General features: G+C 39.7%; 1 protein-coding gene across 2 annotated transcripts in view; it reads left to right on the plus strand.

The window, feature by feature from the left end:
* shisal1b (shisa like 1b) overlaps positions 1 to 21085 on the plus strand; it is a 39090-nt gene continuing 18005 nt past the window's right edge. For both annotated transcript variants that reach the window (XM_051382304.1, XM_051382303.1), the window contains exons 1-2: positions 1 to 271; positions 20644 to 20851. In XM_051382304.1, the coding sequence (XP_051238264.1) occupies positions 20785 to 20851 (67 nt within the window). In that variant the 5' untranslated portion in view covers positions 1 to 271; positions 20644 to 20784. The remainder of the gene's footprint in view (positions 272 to 20643; positions 20852 to 21085) is intronic.

Below are 21085 nucleotides of genomic sequence, written 5' to 3' on the forward strand. Positions count from 1 at the left end.
ACCGTGCTCTGACGGATGGGGATACACTGCCAAGGAGGACTTAGGGGCGAGAAGAGTGTGTTTCTTTTCTTCTCTGGTGTGTTTTCTTTCTCTTCCGCCTGGCTTCCCTCATGAGCTGTTAATTCCAGCCCCGATCCCGAGGATGAGGAGGATCTATTGGTAAGGAAGACGCAACAAAGGAAGAAGAGGAAACAAGGAGCAACAGGGTGGTAAATTCTGCAACCGGGAGTGAGCGAAAAAGAGCTTTTCTTTTTCTACATGCTTGAGCAAGGTTAGTGTGGAAAGCTGCTTATCGTTACGACAAACACTGCCTGCTGTTATTGTTTTACCGTCTGTTCTGTACTTTGTTATCTCTTATTAGACATTTCCTATTCAGAGCATTTGATATTCATGTGCTTTCCATCCTCAGTGTCTATTAAAGCTTAAATTAAAAAGGTCCTCACGGAGCAGTTTTCCCTCTCAAAAATAAAAGTCCCTTAGTTGCATTTTAGTGATGTTTGTTTTTCATACAGTGAGCCTCCAGGTTGGTTACTGAAGTTTCAATCTACGTCAACACAACTGTGTAATTTCCCAAAGGCACACAGGTGGAGTCTCCTTTGGTGAGGTAGCAGTGAGTGAGCTGCAGGAAAAGGCGAGGACAGCTCGCTCTCATCGGGTGCTCCTCAGCCTCAGTCACTTTACACAGGAGGCAATTAAGCGAGATTGGCAGCCGACGCTTCCGGTAACTTGGAAACAGGCGTGTGGGAGACGAATGGTGGTACATGATAGGATTTAGGGGAGATGGGAACAGAGGTGGAAGGAGATTCCCTTTGTTCATTGACACAAAAGCCCGCTCCTCTGTGAAAAACCCTGCTCTTGCCTGCGTGTCTGTGTGAGAACAGACCCAGGGGCAGCAGTTGTGAGCTTTTATAATTTTTGCATGACAGTGAACATTGTTGTAAGTGTCTGTAGTGTGAGCGCATGTGCACATAAAACGTGTTTGTGTGTTCTGTGCGTAACTGTATGTGTGTTGATGCATGCACGAAGATAATGTGTCTCTGGTGTGTACTGGAGGTAGTGAGTCTCCTAGGTGAGCCCTCACGTTTAATTACCAGAAGTGGAAGAAATCATTCACACTTTAAACTAGTCAGACAATAGGAGGAGAGGAAAAATGAATAAAAACATCATAGCTCCGTTTGAAAGGTTGTGATACCTGGATGAAGCGCTGTGCGATTTCTGTTACGAATGGATGAGCAGTTGTGTAATTTACGCAACAAATGAGCTCCCTGAGGACTGCATTGGTTTAAGGCGGTATTTATTTACTGTATGTGATCAGAGAAACCAATAAAGACCTATTCGGCTCACTATTTTCCTCAAGGGCTTTCTCGCAGCCATTGTTTAGTGTGGATAAGATACGTGTGCCTAGAGACGGTGAGGTTGGCCTCTGGGTCCTGGTAACAAAAGCCTCTGACGCAGGCTGATGAATAGTGAAGTTTTTTAAAGATTTGCTTCGGAATTTGATTAAAAATGTATTAAAAGGAAAGGACGGGTAACAGAGAGTATCGTGTTCCCAGTGTAAACACAGGTGGAGGCACGTAGGGCAATTACTCGGAACTGTGTGTGTTTTGACACAAAAGGAGAGATACTGCATAAGCCTAAGCCTTGCCTCCATTCATTTGAGTCACAGCAAAGTGTTGGTCTACATTCAGCAGGATGTGTTTACACAAAAACCTCTAAAGTGAAGAATTTGGTTTTTAAAAGGGTCATTCAGATTTGGGCAGTGACCATCCTCGCATTGTGTGTCTGGACTGTTTTCGGCACATGATCATCACCTCTACAGGAGGGACCGAACATAAGTGAGGTCAGAACAGCTGGGTCTGGCCATCAGTCATCAGCAGAGGACTGTTTCCTGTGTCACCTTGTCTCAGGCACGCACACGCACACGCACACACACACACACACACACACACACACACACACACACACACACACAGTACTGCCTTGCAGGGACAGTTATTGTGAGTCCATCAGTGGCTCACTGACTTTCCCTACTAGGAGGAGTCATTGACATTGAGAGGATGTTAATGTCCGCTTGGTGCACACATTAACTCGCACGTACAGTATACAGACTCACACACCCCCACCAGGCAGATGCACGCACACACGCACACACACACACACACTCACACTCACACTCACACTCACACCAAGTGAGGCGGAGCAGGGAGAGGCGTCGTGACCGGTGGCTTGGCAGAAGCCCTCAAGGTGAACATTTTAAGTGAGGAGCATTTCAAATTCACAACAGATGATCAAACTGGTGTTGAAACTGCAGAGTAGCTGGCGGCACCAGATGCAGACAATCTTTTGGCAGAAAAGGAGTTTTTGGTGCCTGAATCTCAAACATAAAAGTCGAAGGAGCGGAGCTGAAATTAATACAACTGCGGTATCATCATCTCATGGATGGTGGCTCTTATCACAGTCCAGATGAGGCAAGAAAACGCTCGGCTATACCGAGCGGCATTTTCTGGTTGACTATCATCACTGCACACCTAATCCAGCCGTATATCTAGACGTATCAGAGCGCAGACAGAGCATCTTATTTTGGAGCGAGCACAAACTGAAACTGTGTTTCATGGTGAGATTGAAGTGGGTCCGCATTTTATCACACACAAACAGAAGACCCTTTTTTGATGGGAATTGAACATTTTGTCAGCCAACTAAGCCGTATATTCCCAAATGTCTCCAATATGAAAGACTGAGTAATACACCAACAGAAAAGAATTACCTTCTATACCATCCTACTAAATCTGTATGGGCCATACAGAAGAACTGAAGACTACTTGAACCTGTTTGACAACTCTTTACCACGTATGTACAGCTACGCAACAGTTCACACACTAAGCATCTATTATTTTTAACTCAATAATAACTCTTATATAAACATATTTTGCCTCCCACCCACTGAAATCTAAAACAGATACACAGATTTTGAATTTGCACAAAAAAAAAGTGTTATAAGACACGAGAGGGTCAGCATCACAGCAGAGGAGACAGGCTCAAAGGGAATGGGACTGTTTTGTCCACACCGGGTTTGTTTGAGTCAGAACCCTGTCAGTTTGAGTGCCCCCCCATAACACTTTGATAAGCTTGTTTGCTTAAGACTTTGTCTGCTGTTCTGACCTGCAGTTAGTTTGTGTAATGCTTTTCTCATCAAAGAGCAGCTGCAAACCACGTCGGCACCTGTTTGACCTTCATTGGTAAAATGACAGTGTTACAATCAACAGGTGGACGGGGCCATATGAACCCAGCTGAAGGGAGCACAGCCACACGTACAAGCCACAAACATTCTTATTTTTAAATGAGCGCTCTATATGAAAAAAGTTAACATTAGGGCTGCAACGATCATTATTGATGAATTCTTCCATTAAACAATCAATTGTTTAGTCCCGAAATTGTCTGAAAATAGTGACAAATGTCTTATTAAGGTTTTCTATATTGCTTTTTAGAAGCAGGAACAATTTTATTTGCTCAATAAATGTCAGTTAATCAGTGGCTAAAAAGTTTAGATTAATTTTCTGTCAATCGATTAACTGATGAATCGATACGCAACAATTATCATAGGACATTTAGTTGGGCTTAAATGTTACACATTAATCTGTGAGTTCTTCTGTTTGTGCCTGCTTCTCTGCTAACAATGTAAGAATGCGACTAATGATGTTGCTATAGATTGAACACAAGGATTTTCCTTCATTAGGAGTAAAGACAAAACGTTCTGACTGCAGGCCAACCACACCATAGTTAAACTCTAACCGCACACCACCTAGGGCACGTGGACTCGAGTACAAGGTCTCAGTTTGGACCTGAGTGAAAAATGTACACTGTAGGAAATCTCTGCAGCTCCAGTGTTCAGTATAAAAACTGCGATTGTGAAATATTCTCCTCCTTTCATGTGGATTGCTGGTCCAACACAATTCAAAAACCTGCTACAAACCTAAAGTGCAGCACGGATATGCCTCTATTTGCACATCTGAACAGAACAACAGCTTTTATCTGACTTTCTCAGTGCTCATTCCACATTTACCCCCATGAAAAATCATATTGAACCGTTTCCAACTGAGAGTGTAACTCATTAATAACACCAACAGCAGCAATGGCAGACAAATAATTACATTCTCAAACGCAAAATAAACAGCAGCATGTAGTCTCTCAGTGTGCGCAGAAGTGTCTTGTTTTCTGATCTGCGGTGCAGAAAAACTGCATTCATTTCCATTTGGTCTGTCTCTCATCGTGATATCTTTCTCCCGAGGGTTCACACCGAGTTCCCCTGCCCCTGGGCCTGGCTCCCTGCGTGTGGGTGGCTGACAGTGCGTGTGTTTTTTAACGTGAACTTTAATTTGTGTTTGTGTGCTTGTTAGAAAGAGGCAGAGTTCTAAAGAGAGCAAGAGTGCGTACAGTATGTAAATGTGTGGCTGAGAATATAAAAGTGTGTGCGCTTGTGTGTGTGTGTGTGTGTATGTCTATAGTATGTGTATGAGTGTGAGCAAGCGAGGAAGAGCGAAATAGAAAGAGGGAGGCTGACAGAAGCAGGTTCCTTGATGAGGCGTTGACAGTTGCCTTTGATGCCGGCTTCCCCTCCGTATCAGATTCCACCGAACAGATGATAATCTAGCCTGTAGAGCGAATCACCCCACACACACACACACACACACACACACACACACACACACACACACACACACACGCACTGTCTCTATTCATCAGCTGTAAGCACTCGCTCTCCCTCCATGTGGCCCCCGTATACTTCAGTGCTGTAACCATTAGATGCCAGAGGCAGAAAGCCAGCTAGCACTTTGTCCCATTATACTGTCAATGCTAATATCAGTAGCCAGTTCCACGTGGTAACCCCATGCATCCCGACCCTTTAGGCATACTGTAACACGTCTGTTCTCAACAACCCCACAGGTCAAAACACAAACACGGCGGCACACTCTGCTTATTTGCAGCTGATAAAACAGCCCATTAAATGTTTTTATTATATCTAAATTTCAATAAGTCAGGGACCTTTAGTTTTTGCCCTCCTCCTCCTCAGTGCGTGTATGTACATCGCTTTGAGCTTTGTTGCCGTTTTGTTTTCAGGGGAGGGTGGTAAGGAGTTTTATTAGTGTCAGGAACACATTTCCTTGCGCAGCTACTGAAATGAAAAACTGAAGGAATAATCAAATAACGAACAAGCTGTTGAAATACAGACACAGGTTCACCCAGTGGCTGTTTTGAATATTAATGCACTGTTTGCTTTGTGCGCGCATGTGAAGAAAAATTCCATCGATTCAGACTCCTTTGAGGCTCTTGTAGAATTGACCCAGCTGAAAGAGTTAAATCACGCATGAATGATTATTCACCAGAAGAAGAAAAAGAAATGATTACCTTGAAATCAGAGGGTGGACAAATATTTACAGGAGTAGGCGCATTGTGACTGTCTATGCTTGTTGTTCATTCCCCCGCGTAAATAACTAGATCTGTGTATTGTACTCTTTTCAATGTAATCACTTCACCAAAACCTTAATTGAGGGAGGAAGGTCAGGGGTCTTTTCTGGGGGGTGATTTTGAAAAAGAGATAATACTCGGAGCATAACCGTTATATTGACATATTGACATTTAAATCTTTACACATGACCCCACCATTCTCATTGACCTCACTCAGTTCTCATTATTTGGTGTACCAGCGTCTGACCTCTGACCAGAGCAGCTATTCCACGAGGCCTCCTCTTTGACTTGCGCTTAACCTCCAGTTAACTCGTTCCACCGCATCACCTCATAGATCAGTGTTGTGTGTGTGTAGTAATGAGTGGACACTTGTAATCATCAACATCATGCTTGTTTTTCAGCCCATTTAGATATACAAATATAAATCTTTGTTGTCTCAGAGGATAATTGAACTATGTAGTCATGTTTATGCTACATTACAGTGGCATGTTGCTAATTGTGACAAAAAACATGTACTTTCAGGACTCCTTTACTTTAGTACAATGCAGTAGTAATACCACAATGGTAAAATACCGTTAGTAAAACATAAGAAATAAGTAAAAAACACCTAAGTACCGTTGCCAAGAGTGCAGAATGACTTATTTGAAGTGTAAAATATGATATTGCTTGATTATAATACTGACTCATTAACATTTAAGCAGCGTTTTAATAGTGCAATAAGTTGAGGTGCCATACTGGTAACCACTAGTACCACTTATTAGTCTCACCTATAGCAATGTATCCTATTTAATGAGCTGATCATGTGTTTTATAGGTAATATGGTATAGCTGTCAAATCAATGTAGTGGAGTAAAAATTTCCTACCAATTCGTGGTGGAATAGAAGTATATTAATATATAGTATAGAAGAAGATAATGGATATACTCAACAAGTACCTCAAAATTGATGGAAGTAAAGTACTGTAGTAAATAGTTATATTGTACCACTCCAGTTACCTTTAAGATTAGAGAAGCTCTGTGTGTCTTTATACAAAGTATATTTTATAATATTTTTAATTTTTGCAACTTTTAACGACCAAACAAAATGCAACAACTTGGTTTTCTCACAATTTCAGCTTTTTTGCCTGCACAAACACACCGATTTAGATTTAATCTGTGGTATAACTCCTGGTTTAGAGAGTCTCACAGAAGGTATCAGGTGGTTCAACTCACAAGTATAATGTGTATGCAGTACTGTGTGTGTTGCCTCCAAATCACCAACAACTTTCATACAAGACCATTTGTCTGACTGACCTCCCCTACTGAGGTGTTGTGAGGAGAGACCAGATGTGAGTGACAGCAGAGATGTACCGGGAGTGGACGAAGGGTTAAACATGTCAGACACTGGCTGCTGATTGCAGAGCTGGAGGTGTCGCAGAGCCTCTGTCACTTTGGCTCAGCCTTGCAACGTAGCGCAAAAGCTTTTATCACCAGATAAAAGGAGCATGTTGCGGTAACCGCTTAAATGCATCTACAGTGTCAACAAGAAGTGGCAAGTGAGCTGGGCACGCAAGCTGTGGATTAGCATTTAAAAAGCTTACTTTATTTATTTATTTATTTATTTATTTATTTATTTATTTATTTATTATTATTATTATTATTATTATTATTATTATTATTATTATTAGTATATGTTTGGCTGTTGTCCTGGATAGACATCAATAAAGAATGCCTTCTGAGCATGGAAGTTTATTCTTGATTTTATTCTTCAGAAACAGTAATATAAAAAATAACCTGATGATACATGATATTTACTCTTTTTTTGCTTTGGTTTTGGTTTAGTCCAGAGGGAAATATCTGGCTCTTAAACTGCTAAATGGTTCACGATGTTCACCAGCTAGGCGCTAACTGTCTGTCTGCTAATTGGTGCTGAGCAGGTAGTGTACTGTGGGTTTTTAGAGCTTCATCACTGAAAACAGCTGCCCGCTGCTGCAAGACAGCAACATTATGGTGGCGAGAGTGAACCAAAACAGTGAAGTCGCAGGCTGGATAACTGAACAATAAGCTGAAACTCGTTAGGAAGCTCTGTCAAGCTCAGGGGAGCTGCAGATTTAGGAACTAATGTAATTTGATATTCAAAATGTTATACCTGTGCAAACTCCAACTGTGACATACAATTGAAAGCTTAAAAAAGCAGACATTTGGCGATATTCACATTCTGTGCTGATTTGATTTGTAGATGGAAATCAGTGTTTTTAAAATTTACAACTTACGAATGCACTTAAACCTCTTTCTATCATTTCTTCTATCTAAAAGGGTCTAATAGACTACCAGAGTGTAAGTATAGATTGGACCTCTGAACCAGTGGTAGCCATGGGCAAATCTCTGGGGTTTTTTGTCCTCACTCTGAACAATGCTTTATTTCTCTTTTCACTGGTGGTGGACTTCATCGTTAAAACAGAATACACAGTGTACTAGGCAGAAAAAGCATGAATTGGGGATAAAAGCCATTGTCTGTCTGAGATTGGGCTTTTGTTTCTTAAATCAGCTACCGCATCAGAAAATCCACATCACAGGGTGTGTAAACTCAACTGCTATGTGTGAATGTGTGTGAACATTTGTCTATATTATGGCACCAAAGATATATGCGCTCCTTATGCTGAGAGTAATAATGTGTTATATAAAGACTCACTATAATCCATGCGTCATTATGGGTTCAAATGACTGTAATTTTTGATTCACCATGTAATATAATGGCTCACTATAATCCCTCTCTCCAATAATGACTAATAATTTAAATAGACACGATAATCACGTCCACATATTATCAGTGAATAACAGCAGGTAACTCTGCTATTGTTCATTGTGATAATAAAAAAATCATTCCACAGTCACAGAAATCAGCTCAATAGAGCCTTTTTTAGCAGAGACTTCAGAGCCTTTAGCACGAAGTTTTAATACTAGAGCTTAGAGTTGAACTCACTGGCATTCTCAGGGAGCATTTCAGGACATAATAGGAAGTTATTATTCACAGAAGATCCGCCAAACGTATGCAAAGCAAGGTGAGTTCACTTTCCGTGGGTCAAAACCAGGACAGCCTCATTAATGAGGTGCAATCCCACTATGATGGCCAGTCAACCAACACTTCCAGTAATGAGTGCTGGAACAACCCAAAAACGGTTCCTTGCATTTTAAGGTTTTTCTAACAGGCTGTATAAACCGGCTGCCAAAACATCATTAATGTTTGGATGTGGAGCAGTGTGGAGTATTATCCATTCTCATGAAGTATTCCTGGCAGTACAGTGGTGGGTTGTCTTGTGACCGCTGCCCTCTGTGACCTTTGAGACCTCAAGGTGTACGAGAACTCTCCAGGTCTCTGCAGTGTATTGTGGCTATTTCTAGGCTCAGTTGCAGTGAGTGTTACACCTCTTTAAAACAGACTATTGTTCAGGAAGGTTATCTGAGGGTGAACTCACACCCTTCTGTGTTCAGTGAGCTACATTTGGATTTGACACACTCGTAAAAGTCACTGCTGAGTAGGATTTTTTTTCTCTTTGCTTCTATTTATGTTTTCGGGCAGCATGGGCAACATACTTGTAAAGGAACAGGATTTACGTAATAATTTACATCTGATAGGTACATATTTTTTCCAATGTTTTATTTATAATTAGATTGTAGTTTTAAATGTACTTTCTGCAGCTAGGGGGTCTCCGACGTCAAAACAATAACAAAAGACGAAGTTTGATGACGTCGTAAAGGATCATGGGGGTTGTCTTCACTATCATTGCTGTCATTTCTGTCAGCTTCTGTTGGTTAGGATTCCTTCAGGGTTCATTGTTCAGGAATTGTTTTTTTTTACCAGGAGACTAATTATCAGACAAGTTATAACAGTGAATCAAGCAGTTTCATCCAAAATCAGTGTTTCTCAGATGCTGTTTGGCTACCTTATAACTGAAGATCCAGACGTCTGATGATTAAAATCCTTCACCCAGTTAAAATATATAGTTAAAACAACCAAAATCCAAAGAAATGTATTGTAAAAATGTGGCCTAAAAATGGTTTATGACAGCTTCTGGCAGACAACCACAATACGTATGCAAAGGGGGATATGATACCACTGACAGGCAACATGTGAAACGCATCGTTACCTGAATACAATTCCAGATTTCTCTGGGTTTGAAGATTGTTGGAAACACTTGGGATAATGTTAGAACACGCCTCAAAATAAATAACATAGGTCTCGTGATAGACATTTTAATGTGAAAATGTTACATATTATATCGTAAAAGTAAATGTCAGTCTGCCTGTAGAGGTTATTTCATACACAATTGCAGTCCAGTTGTCCTTTGTTGGAAGGATTTCCTTCAACCATTCCTGTGTGATGTTTTCTTGTTAGCAGCTAAAAGTATCTAATCCAGAAATATTTATGATTTCTTTAGCAATCTCTTGCCCATATGAAAAAATTAAAGGGCAAGAAGCCCTTTGATTAGATTAAAGTTTTGGAGCCACGAGGCTTCAGCATTGTTTATTGTTGGTTTATTAGAGTTAAATACAGTGAGATAACTGTTGGATCACTCAGAATATTGTATTTTTGGAGAGCCAACTCTTGCCTCAGAACCATGGTGGTCAGTGTAAACCTAGGATATTAATGAATGCCACTGGGTAGACAACAAAGATTACCAAGCTGCTGTGTTGTAGTTGCAGTTTTGTCATGCACTACTGTCCCATGTCATGATTTTCTCTTTCTTCATTTTTGAAAATCCCACCGGGCTATTTGTCTGCGGTAGAAGCTATTTAAATCCAGGGTCAGGCGGATGATGATGATGATGGGGAAAATTTCCAAGAGAAACCAACTGAGCCCAGAGTGGGGTGTTAAAGCAAATCCAAACAAACAATGCTGGCTTGTGTCTGGGAGATACTGTCGTGTCTGTCTGCATCACAGACACCAAATAGTCCACAGGATATGTCTCCCAAACCCCGGAGCCAAAACAAGTCCAGTTATTCTGCATGAGTCACAGTCGCACTACCAAAGAAAACTGAATTTGAGTGCCAAAGCACTGATGCGTTGACAGATGAGGCCTCTGTGTAGCCTGCAGGCAGTTCAAACCTTGATGGGACTGTAAGTGTTGGGAGCTGCTGTTGAACAATTCCTGGAAGGCTTTTTGTGGCCTTGGAAGTGACTTAACTGCAAGAGCTAATGTATCTGTGTTACATTTAGCAGTCATACCCAATAACACGCAATCCTCTGAGTCGCCTGATCAAAGAAAATCTCTCAGTAGTAGAGATGCTGCTCAGGAACAGAAACTCAAATGACAAGGAGAGCTGCAACTAAAGCTTGTTTTCTTAATCGGTTAATCTTTTGGCTACCTTTTGGATTAATTTCTAAATGGTTTAGTGAATAAAATGTCTGTGACAAATAACCATTGCAGTTCTCAAAAACCCAACGTGACATCTTGAAATTGCTTGTTCTGTCTGACCAACAGTCTAATAGCTAAAAATATTCAATAACATCCAGAACAGCCACTAAATGAACCTTGTGGTGAGACTGGTTAGTCAGCAGCTGTTTCAAAGGTCAAGAACAAACTTTCAGTCTCAACCTTTATATCAACATAGGTGAAAAGAGAAGAAAAGAGAGGTTCGAAAATGGAAATTTGAACGTCTACATTGGCTCCCATCCTTTTTTTTGGTGGTGAACCATTATTGGAAGTTATGTATACTTATGACCCCTTGTCACAGCATTCTCTTATTTCATACCCTGGAAATTAGATGCACAATAAGGATTTTGTATTTTTAAATTCATAACCTGTTGTTTATGCACACCTGAGGGTAAGAAAGGCTAAGATGTAGGAGGCAGAGATGAATGATTTAATATTCCATAGCTCTCTTTTAACCCATTCTAACTGACCTCGCTATTGGTAACACAACAAAAGCAAATAACAATTTGGGATCTTCAAATTGTATTTTTTATACATTGTATGTCAAAAAACTTCACAAACAACTTTTGTAGAACATAAAGACATACGTTTTGCATAAATATTCAAAGTAAATTATTATTATTATTGACCGATAACAGTCCAGGCAATGTAAGCTTGCTTTATGTTCATCAAATCGAATCAATTATCAATCAACTATTATAGCAAAGCATGGTTAATGTTTAATATGTGTGGTTTATAATGTGGGTCTTTACTAAATCTTCCTGTCATTTAACCAAGACAATAAGTGTAGCTTACAGGTAGGAATGCTAGTCCTTGCTGCCCTCTGAAGTAAATAACATGATAAATCAGTCCCACGCCAACAGTAAAATAATATAGCTCACAGCTGTGCACATTAATGGAATCAGACTTTTAAAAGTAACGCAAAAGTTACTTTCCTAACTAGTTACTTTTATATGTAGTAATTGGTAAAGTTATTCAATAACTTTTGAGAGAAGGAACTAGTAACCGTAACTAATTACTATTTTTCAGTAACCCACCCAACACTGATCCCTACTAGAAGTGATTTTGTGACTGACAAGTGAACAAACTTAATGAGAACAATCACATGATACAATTAAAAAGCTCCAGAATGGCTACTAAATGGACCTAGTGGTGAGATTGTTTTGTCAACCAAAGATATTCAATTTACAATGATATCAAATAAAAGAAACAGCAAAATGTTGACAGTTGATTATTTTTCTGTCAACTACTCAATTAATAAACTTGTATTTTCAGTACAAGTCAAAAGAGAAGCTAAGCACTCCAGCTCTTTTTCCTGTTGTCTATTAAAGGTTTTGATCAGTAAGTCATTAAGTATCCAGTCTCTTGCAAAAGGCACATGTAGCATCAAGTGAGCTGGATGCATTCATACTGCATCACATGAAAACAAGATCAACAAGCTCTGTGTAGATGCATGCATAATATTAAATGGGGCTCCAAAAATGTTCATCCCCCAACTGACTCTGAGACCTTGATTGTATAATGAATTCAACTTATTAGACTCCAGTAGCTGTCTCATTAGCCGTCTCTCCCTCACTGCATGCATACATTTACTGCCAAGCAAAAACGACTGAAGGAAGAATTGCCCTGTTATATTCTCATTTGATCAAGAATAGACATTCTCCTATCAGCTAGCCAGCTACTGGAGGATACTTATCACCACTGAGTTTTTACCTGTTACAATTACATCTGCTGCAGTTACTTTATGGAGATAAAACTGTCACCTCTATAGTTTGGATATTAGTTGTTTACTGAAGTTGAAATGAGGTTGGATCAGTGTAGTGAGGTGAAATGAGCAATGCTCAGTTCTGTTCCACTACTGGGGAAGGTTTATTTGCAGATGGATGCTCATATTTCCTTCTGCAAAAATATCAACTAAAAGTCTTACCGCAGTCGATTGTCCTCAACAATGCGATGCTGTGTTGCAATTCCTACCGGGCATTACCCAAATTATAAATAAATATAAAGAGGGATTTTCACATAAACGCCTCTATTTTTTTCCAATCTGGCTTTGGGATCCAAATTGATGAGGATTTTTAGGGTGTGAGACAAAGTGAAGAAGGAGGCAGAATGGTTTCCATCATCATGGCAGCTCTCAGCAGGTACAAACACAGCCAGCCAGCAGCAGATGCAAGTTTGATTACAGCCGCTCTCTCATCATCTGCTTGTGTTAGGCTAACAAACCATTACCAAGTCAAAAACAGAAACAGACCACCCATGCAGCAAGGTGGCTGCACCGCACAATAGCCGAGTCCATTATGTTTCCATATTAGCTACACTCTCCACAACAGGCTCTATGGCAACCCTGCTGTGTTTTTCTCACTTGGCTTTTTTTCTTTTTTAGATCAACTGTATTCATTTCCTGTACTCTGCATTGTGGGTGCTAATTACAACATGTTACATTTTTCCCCATATCTTTTGTGACGTAAACGTCTCCCAAGCGACATCAAGCCACCAGACCAAAACACTTTGCTGCCTCTGGGCTTTATTTAGAATATTTGATCTGGGAAATTTATTCAGGTGACTGATCATATAAACCAAAGAAGAACCTCTGTTCATCACTCAAATTTATGTTGAGTTCTGTAGAGTTGTGCTCTGTTATACAACACAAATGCATTCACAGTTATTACCCTGACATCGCTTCATCAGTTTGTAATGGAAAGATGCCTAGGCTGTGCATCCTCATTTTTGAAGTAAATAGCAGAAAAAGAAAAAATACTGGAGAGATATTTTGTCATGAGTTTTTATGAGTAGTTGTGTATTATGTTACCTAAATGATTAATTAAAATTTCTGTAACTTTTTTTGTACCTGTAATGCTTTGACTTTAGCCATTTAGTTATTATTTTATCTACAACAACTGAAAGTCAACCACTACTTTTATCTACACTCACCACGTTTTGTTATAAAACTAGAGTCGTATGAGAGCTTTTAAAAAATCCTGCAGGGCAACAAAACAAAATGTGATATTCATGGGATTGCATTTCCTTTGCGTTAGCCTGTCGGCTACAACAAATGAAATTTAAATCATCCTCATGCAGCCCAGCATTAAATCTGGTCAGAGACTGAGGCTGTAGCTGGCACTGAAGGCCCATAATAGTCAACACTAAACGCATGTTCCATACAAGTAAACTGTTAACAGTAAATTATATTTCTACTTTTGAACTATAGTCAGCGTTCTTCACTGGTAGTGTAAGAAAAACCCTTAACCATATTCATTAAGACATTTTGCAGATCTATTATTCTCTTTTTAATTCTGATTATCAGTCCTAGTTTTAGTTACAGGTTTCTCAAGCGTGTATGGTTTATGTTTGTCTATATACAAATGTGTGATGCCTGGGACACGCTGGCTATGTGTCAAGTATGTAGGAGTGCACAGATTCAATCCACTGGATCAGTATCACGACCAATGCAAACCCTATTAAGTGGATCGGGTCTTGGACAGACTAGCAATTCATATTACACTTCCTTTGCCACTGTCATTATAAAATTAGGTGTTTCAGCTATATGTTGCAATAATCTCTGGCCTCTTGTTACCTTATATAAATGAGTTTAGTATAATGATTTTTAATTTGTGAGCTCTGGTATTGGATCAGTCCTCTGTATTGGCAGATAAGTACCATAAACTTATTGGGACAGAACATTTTTTTCAGGTCAGTACATCCCTACCAGTTTGTACCCTGCCATTCAGCCAGTGCTTGCTGGAATAGACTTAGCCATACTGAACCAACCCTAACAAAATGATTAAAATAAAAATATTAACATCTTTCCAAACAGTTCAGCCCACTTCACTGCTTCAGACTGCCACTCTCAACTCATTGACAGCTGGGTTTGGCATACAATATAGTCCTCTGTACCAGTGATGATCAATGGATCACAGCCCATCATGGGCTCATATCCTAATGGATCACTGAAGAGCTTCTGAGTGAAGCTCTAATGTCATCAAATGCGAATGGAACCCAATTTATTATGATGACAGTCAAAGGGAGCACCAATTAGGCACAGGACTCGCTGCAGTGGAATACTGATCAGTATTTGGATGCAAGCCCATCAGCAGACCCAGATATGAGGTGAAATCACCAAGCTAGTGCGTACTCATTCCCAGTGTGAAGTGAGTGTCATCTCTAAGCTTCTCACGTGTTTTAGGGTGATTGATCACGCACATTAACATGGATGCAGGGCCAGCGTAGCAACAGAGAGTGTATTTGTGCGTTCCGAGGAAAACACAAACCTAATAACGAGGCACAGAGGTTGCACAAATATCCAAGTACTATCAACCATAAAAGAATAAAGGTTATACTCAAATTTACGGGCCTACAAATAAAGTTAAGCTGTAGAGAGAGAGAGAGAGAACTGTAATGTCGAGTGCACGCTTTTACAAACTTGAAAGCAGATAAAAGACATAGCAGTCCAAAATAAATAAATAATAATTTTTAGAAAGCATAATAACGTGTCAAAGACTTTGAAGACACATCTGAACAAAACTAAGACTAGAATGTTCATGAGATAGGACCAACATATCAGTGTGTGTAATCTCCAAATAACCCAGAATATTCCACTGCACTTACTTTCCCTCATCAAACCTCTGACAGATTTGGGTCTCCCGCTGTGTTGTGATGAAAAGTGTGCTGTTAGATTCACAGTGGTTGCTGCAGTAATTGGTCACTTAATATTTCCTTCTTCTCTCAGGCAACAACACTGACTAACATGTAGACAAATAAATGAGCTCTGCGTGCTTTTAGGTTACCTCAGGTATCTGAAGGTTTTAGACATTTACTCTCATAATGGTCTTTACATTTACTCTGAGAGTGCTAACACTGGGTTGTCATGATCTTTATGTATATTTTAGTTTGATCTGAGACATAAACAGCACTTAGCTAGACCCTCCATCTGTGTTGCATGCCTGTTCAGCTGGGCGGTATGTTCTATTTTCAGTCCCAGGGAGCAATGCACAGTGTACTATGCTGTGTGTGTGCCTGTCTGCATGCACGCCTGTGTATTTACAGTACATGTTCTGCTTCACTACCATCAGGCTCATTACACAAACCCTTCAGATTCACTTCTTCTTTGCAAACAAGCTCAGCACTGTGATGAAGTGAACCTTGCCCTTTTATTGCCTGTACAGCACAGGGAGTAATGTGACAATGATGTGACTCCATGTAAAAAAAGAAAAAGAGGGAGAAGAAGAAATAATGTATATAAAACCCTTGTAAAAAAAAAAAAAAAGAAATAAGACCAAAGCAGTAAATAGGAGGGGATTGTAGCGAATGGGAATCCCTCATCATGCAGCACATGTTGTCATCTGGATATATGCTGATTCTCTCACCAGGAGTAAAAAAATCGGGGAAAAAACCCTATAAAATGCCACTTTAACAAGCCTCCTGGGACCTCAGCTGCCTGGATTTCTGAAGAGGGAACAGCTTGTCTGATCTGAAATGCTTTAAAATACTCTAACAGAAACAGCCTGCTGTGCTCCACATACATATTCTGTCCATGCGGTCCATAGTAATGCTTTGTATAATGGATTAGTCATGTGCAACCATCAGTTCGTGCTGTTTTGATTGCATAAGAAACGTGGCAACAAGTACAGTGTGGGAACTGGAGCCGGTAAAACAGCATACTTAGAGGGAACGTGACTCTCCAAGGTGTTTACAAAACTTTAATTTCCCACATTTGTTTATCCATGAGGTTCAATTAAACAGGTGCATATTTTCTCAGTAATGCTTGACTTCACATTCACATTCACAGGGCTACGTACCATATTTATAAGCAGCTAGAGGCTCGGTCTTCCCAAAGTAAATAATGTATGACAAGAGAGTACAGGGCTTCATAGGTCCTCTCGGTTCTAAGGAACAGGGTCAAAATTAGGTTCAGTTTCAGGTAAAATCCCACTGTACTGCAGGAGGTCTCTGGTCTGCGTGTCAGTATGTGTAATACGCAATTGTATGTGAGGCAGAACACTGTGATCTGTAAACTGCTGGGAAAAATAGCATTTATTGCAGCATCCTAAGGTCTACAGTATTCATTCTTGGGCCTATTAGGATCGGTCCGTGTGCCACTCTCAGATCGGGTGTCTTTTTGAAAAATATTTATTTTTTAAAATATACACATTGGGCAGTCCCTCCAGGAAGTTGCAGTGGTGCGATTAATCAAATTCAAACAATCCCTGATGACAGTTTTGTCTAATTTGCGCAACTTTCCCACAAGTTTCATCAATCACAGCAGTCCCCCACCGGAGACTTTGAGCCATACGTCACCAAACTACAAGATAATTTATTCTCATTAGAACAAGTTGCCTTCTAGTAATGAATTATACAAAAAAAAGTAATACATACATTGCAAAAAATGGCTTGAAGCTTTTCAGAAAAGGTGCCACGGATTCAAGCAGCTTAGGCTTCAACAATCCCCAAAATGCCTGCAATGTCTTAGAGGCACTGATTTGGTTTGGGTAGGTTTCTCTTGAGTGTGTTTTGGTTAGGGTCTTACATTTTAGCCCTGTGAGGACCTCTAATTCAGAGGTCTTAAATAAATGAAATGAAATTAGAAAATGAAAGCGAAAGCCGTCATCCATGCCTGCTTTCTGCATGGATTAGGCAGGTGTGAAAGCTGTGAAAAATGTCAAGTGCTTCTTTCTACACATTCCTCACATTCCACTCAAACCCCACTGAACAACTTTTTATTGGCAGCAATAAAGGCAGCACACTTTCAAATGGAGCTGCAACTGATATGTTTTTCATTACTTATTTTCTTGCTTCATTGTTTTATAAAACATCACAGAAAGTGAAAAATGCCCATCATAATATACAAATACAAAGGTGAAGTCATTCATTTTTATTTTGTTTGACCAACAGTCCAAACCGGAAAAATATTCAATTTACTATAATGATATGATATGACAAATTGGGGCAAGAGGAGGATGATCAAAATAGTTGCAGATTCATTTTTCTTGAATCAAAGCAATTAATAAACTAATTGTTAATTGCAGCTCTACTTTTAAAGATTAGAGTGCAACCGAAACCTGACTGAACAGCAGTCGATGTCCCATGCCTCACAGCTGCTATTGAACACACAATGTGGCTAGCTGTGTGCAACCTGTACGATACTCAAGCTTGTTGCCGATCCCTTTATCATGTCCTCCTCACTATGACGAGCACGTCATCACCTCAACTTCAAAAAAAGGTAGCTGCTCTATAAAAGTATGACTTTTTAAAAGTAAACAGGTACAACTTGACATTTATGACCTGGTGAGCTAAACCAAATGTTTCTATCCCCCTTTAAGATATTTCTCAGCTCCATAACATCAAAACAGCTCAAGAAAAAAAGACAAAAAAAGACAGTGGTGATGAAACATTAAACTTGATGTAATCCATCATTGCCTTCTTTTTCATCACACGAAAAAGAACATCGATGGTCATCCATACGCCCCTGTTGTTGCTCCTTATATGTGGTTTCTATCCTGCTGTCAGCTGTTGTCGGCTTCTCAATAATTCAGGACTTGGGTTTTGTAATACTTTCCATGCAGCTTCTACAGAGAGGATGTTGAATTTCTTTGCACAAACTTGCAGCTGAAGCCCTCTGTGGTCTGGGGGTCATTTCAAAGGCAGATTCTGGTACTTTAGTTGAAAAAGAATATATATCATAAATCTGGGAGGTGTAGATTTTATGGTTTTGAGAAGTAAATACATTTTTCAGGCCCTTTTAACATCCTACTTGGTACAGGACTTGTAGCTTCCAATTTATCCACCCTTAAAATTAGACATTATTATCTATGTTTGCAGCCCATGCTAGGCTGCTAAATGTAGCAGGGTCACATTCAACTGCAACTCCCACATTAACTTTGTAAAACCACCAACAAATACGACAGAGTTTGTAATAAATTTCCATAAACATCACATTCAACTAATTTCCTCTGATACTATTAAAGGAATCAATTTGCCAAAGAACAAAAAACAAGCATGGCTAAGCAGAATGTGCCACCATCCCATTAATCCCATTTAGCATCAGTGGACGGATGGCTATGATGCAGCTTTGAATAGTAACTGTACAGTGATACACCACTGAATTCATGTACTCCCACGATGCATCATTTACAAGCAAACTGCTCTTCAGCAGTTCTGCAATCAAAACGCTGCACACTGACTGTGCTGAAGGAGCAAGTTCTCTCTAATTCATTAAATATTTGGTAAAAGCACAACTTTCTCTGAGAACATCATACTTTTAGTGCACTTGTAGCATTTTTATTTGCTAACAAGGACAGTTATATAATTGAATGAAGTGATTAGATCTTAGTTCCCAACAAACTGATACATTTCACAAACTGCAATGAAAAACATTAATCATAGAAATATCTTTATTATCTGATTTAAGTTCTGTCTTTAATGTATTCTTACAGGGGAAATTAGTCAAAGTTACAGTCAAAATTAGTGCATAATTAAAGGTCAGGTTTGTGATAGGGTTTGGCAGTTGTCCCAGGCTGCCCCTGCTGTGTCCCCAGTCTTGTTTAGAGCCTCTGCGAATCACCTTGTTACTGTATTCCCTGTCTTAAAACCAGTCAAAAAACTTCACCGCAGTTAAGATGTGAAAATACACACTCTACAGCTGTTTTTCCTCTCATTTGTTCTTTGGCTCAGCGTGTGTACTGCGCCACTGAACGTCTGTCACTGAGCGGCTCTCATTCATCGGATGCAGACCATTAAATGTGCAAAATAAAATGACAAGAATCATCAAAAAAAAAAAATCAGCTATTGGCGATCTACAGAAAGAGCGGGCCCTATTCCACGAACTGCTATGTTTCTACAGTAGCCTACAATGGACAAACCAAATACTGATTCTAGATAGGACCTTTTGGGTTTGTGCGCCACCGTAGTTACTCCTACGCGCTTGAAAGGTGAGGGTGAAGCGAGGGGGTTTTAATCTAATCGTCAGATGCTGCAACTGACCATAACACTTTATTTTATGGGTCCATAATTTTGTGATAAAAAAATAGACAAACATTTCCTGGAAATAACTGCAACCAAGTGTCTAGTCAAAACACTACAAGGGGACACATAACTTCAAATATAGAAACAGACAGTAAACACAGAATAGTCTGTTGCATAACTATGTATATCAGTACTGAAGAAAGGTTTAATTTAAATAGCAAATAAAAGTAAAAAATAAAAGTAAATATTATTTAATAATTTATTTATCATTGAAAATGTTATTGTGCTTCAAGTCGAATTTCACATTTTTGCATGGTCAGACATCCTGCTGTGGATTAGCAGTTGTCTCTATTTTCCATATAATTAATGCCAAATTACATTATCAAAAAATTATGGACCCATAAAATTAAAGCCCTACTCTATTATCTGCTATGATTATTGTCAATTCATCTTCTGATTATTTTCTCGTTTAATCAAGTAATTGTTAAGTCTAGTTCTGTAATACACGGACAAGATGTGTTCCAGAATTTTTAAATTACACTATCAAGTGCACACATTCCTGCAACAAATCTGTTATTACTATCAGGATTTTGTGCAAGAATGGAACAAATCCGTGCCCCAGTCTTGCCAGAGTGCCAATTTTAATTAATAGTAATGTCCAAGCCGTCTTATTATGTAAACCTAAGGACCAATTTCACATGTCATCATGGGCCCTTGCTGCCAAACAAGCTGTCCACACAGTATGGGTGGAACTTCCAGAAAACCAAATCAAATAATCATTTCTTTCTCTGCTTGTCTTGTTCCCATCAGGAGTCTTGACTCCCAGCAGCAGCAGCCATGTGAGAGGAGCTGTCAACAACCAGAGGATGCCCATTTCCAGCTAAAGCAGAGCAGCCCCCCCTCCTTCCCTCCCTCCTGCTCCCTCCCTTCTTCCCACATGAGGACGAGAAGATGACTATCACCAGCCGGCAGTCCTTTAACGTCCTGACGGTCATCTTCCTCCTGCTGTCCACTGCAGGTCTGTAAAGTTTACTGTGTGCTTATCAGTATGTCTGCATGTCTGGCCCTCAAAAGTTTTTTTTTTTTAATAACAGGAGCCACCACACACTCATAACTGAGTTTCAAGGTGTGCTCATATTAGGCAAGCTATGAGCAGTTCCTATAAACTTTGGATGCTACAAAACTTGGGTCTCACTCCTTTACTGAGAGAGCCACCAGTGCTATGAACTAAATACAGGAAACAACCCATGGG

Source organism: Dicentrarchus labrax, unplaced genomic scaffold (assembly GCF_905237075.1).
Source record: "Dicentrarchus labrax unplaced genomic scaffold, dlabrax2021, whole genome shotgun sequence".
NCBI lineage: Eukaryota > Metazoa > Chordata > Actinopteri > Moronidae > Dicentrarchus > Dicentrarchus labrax.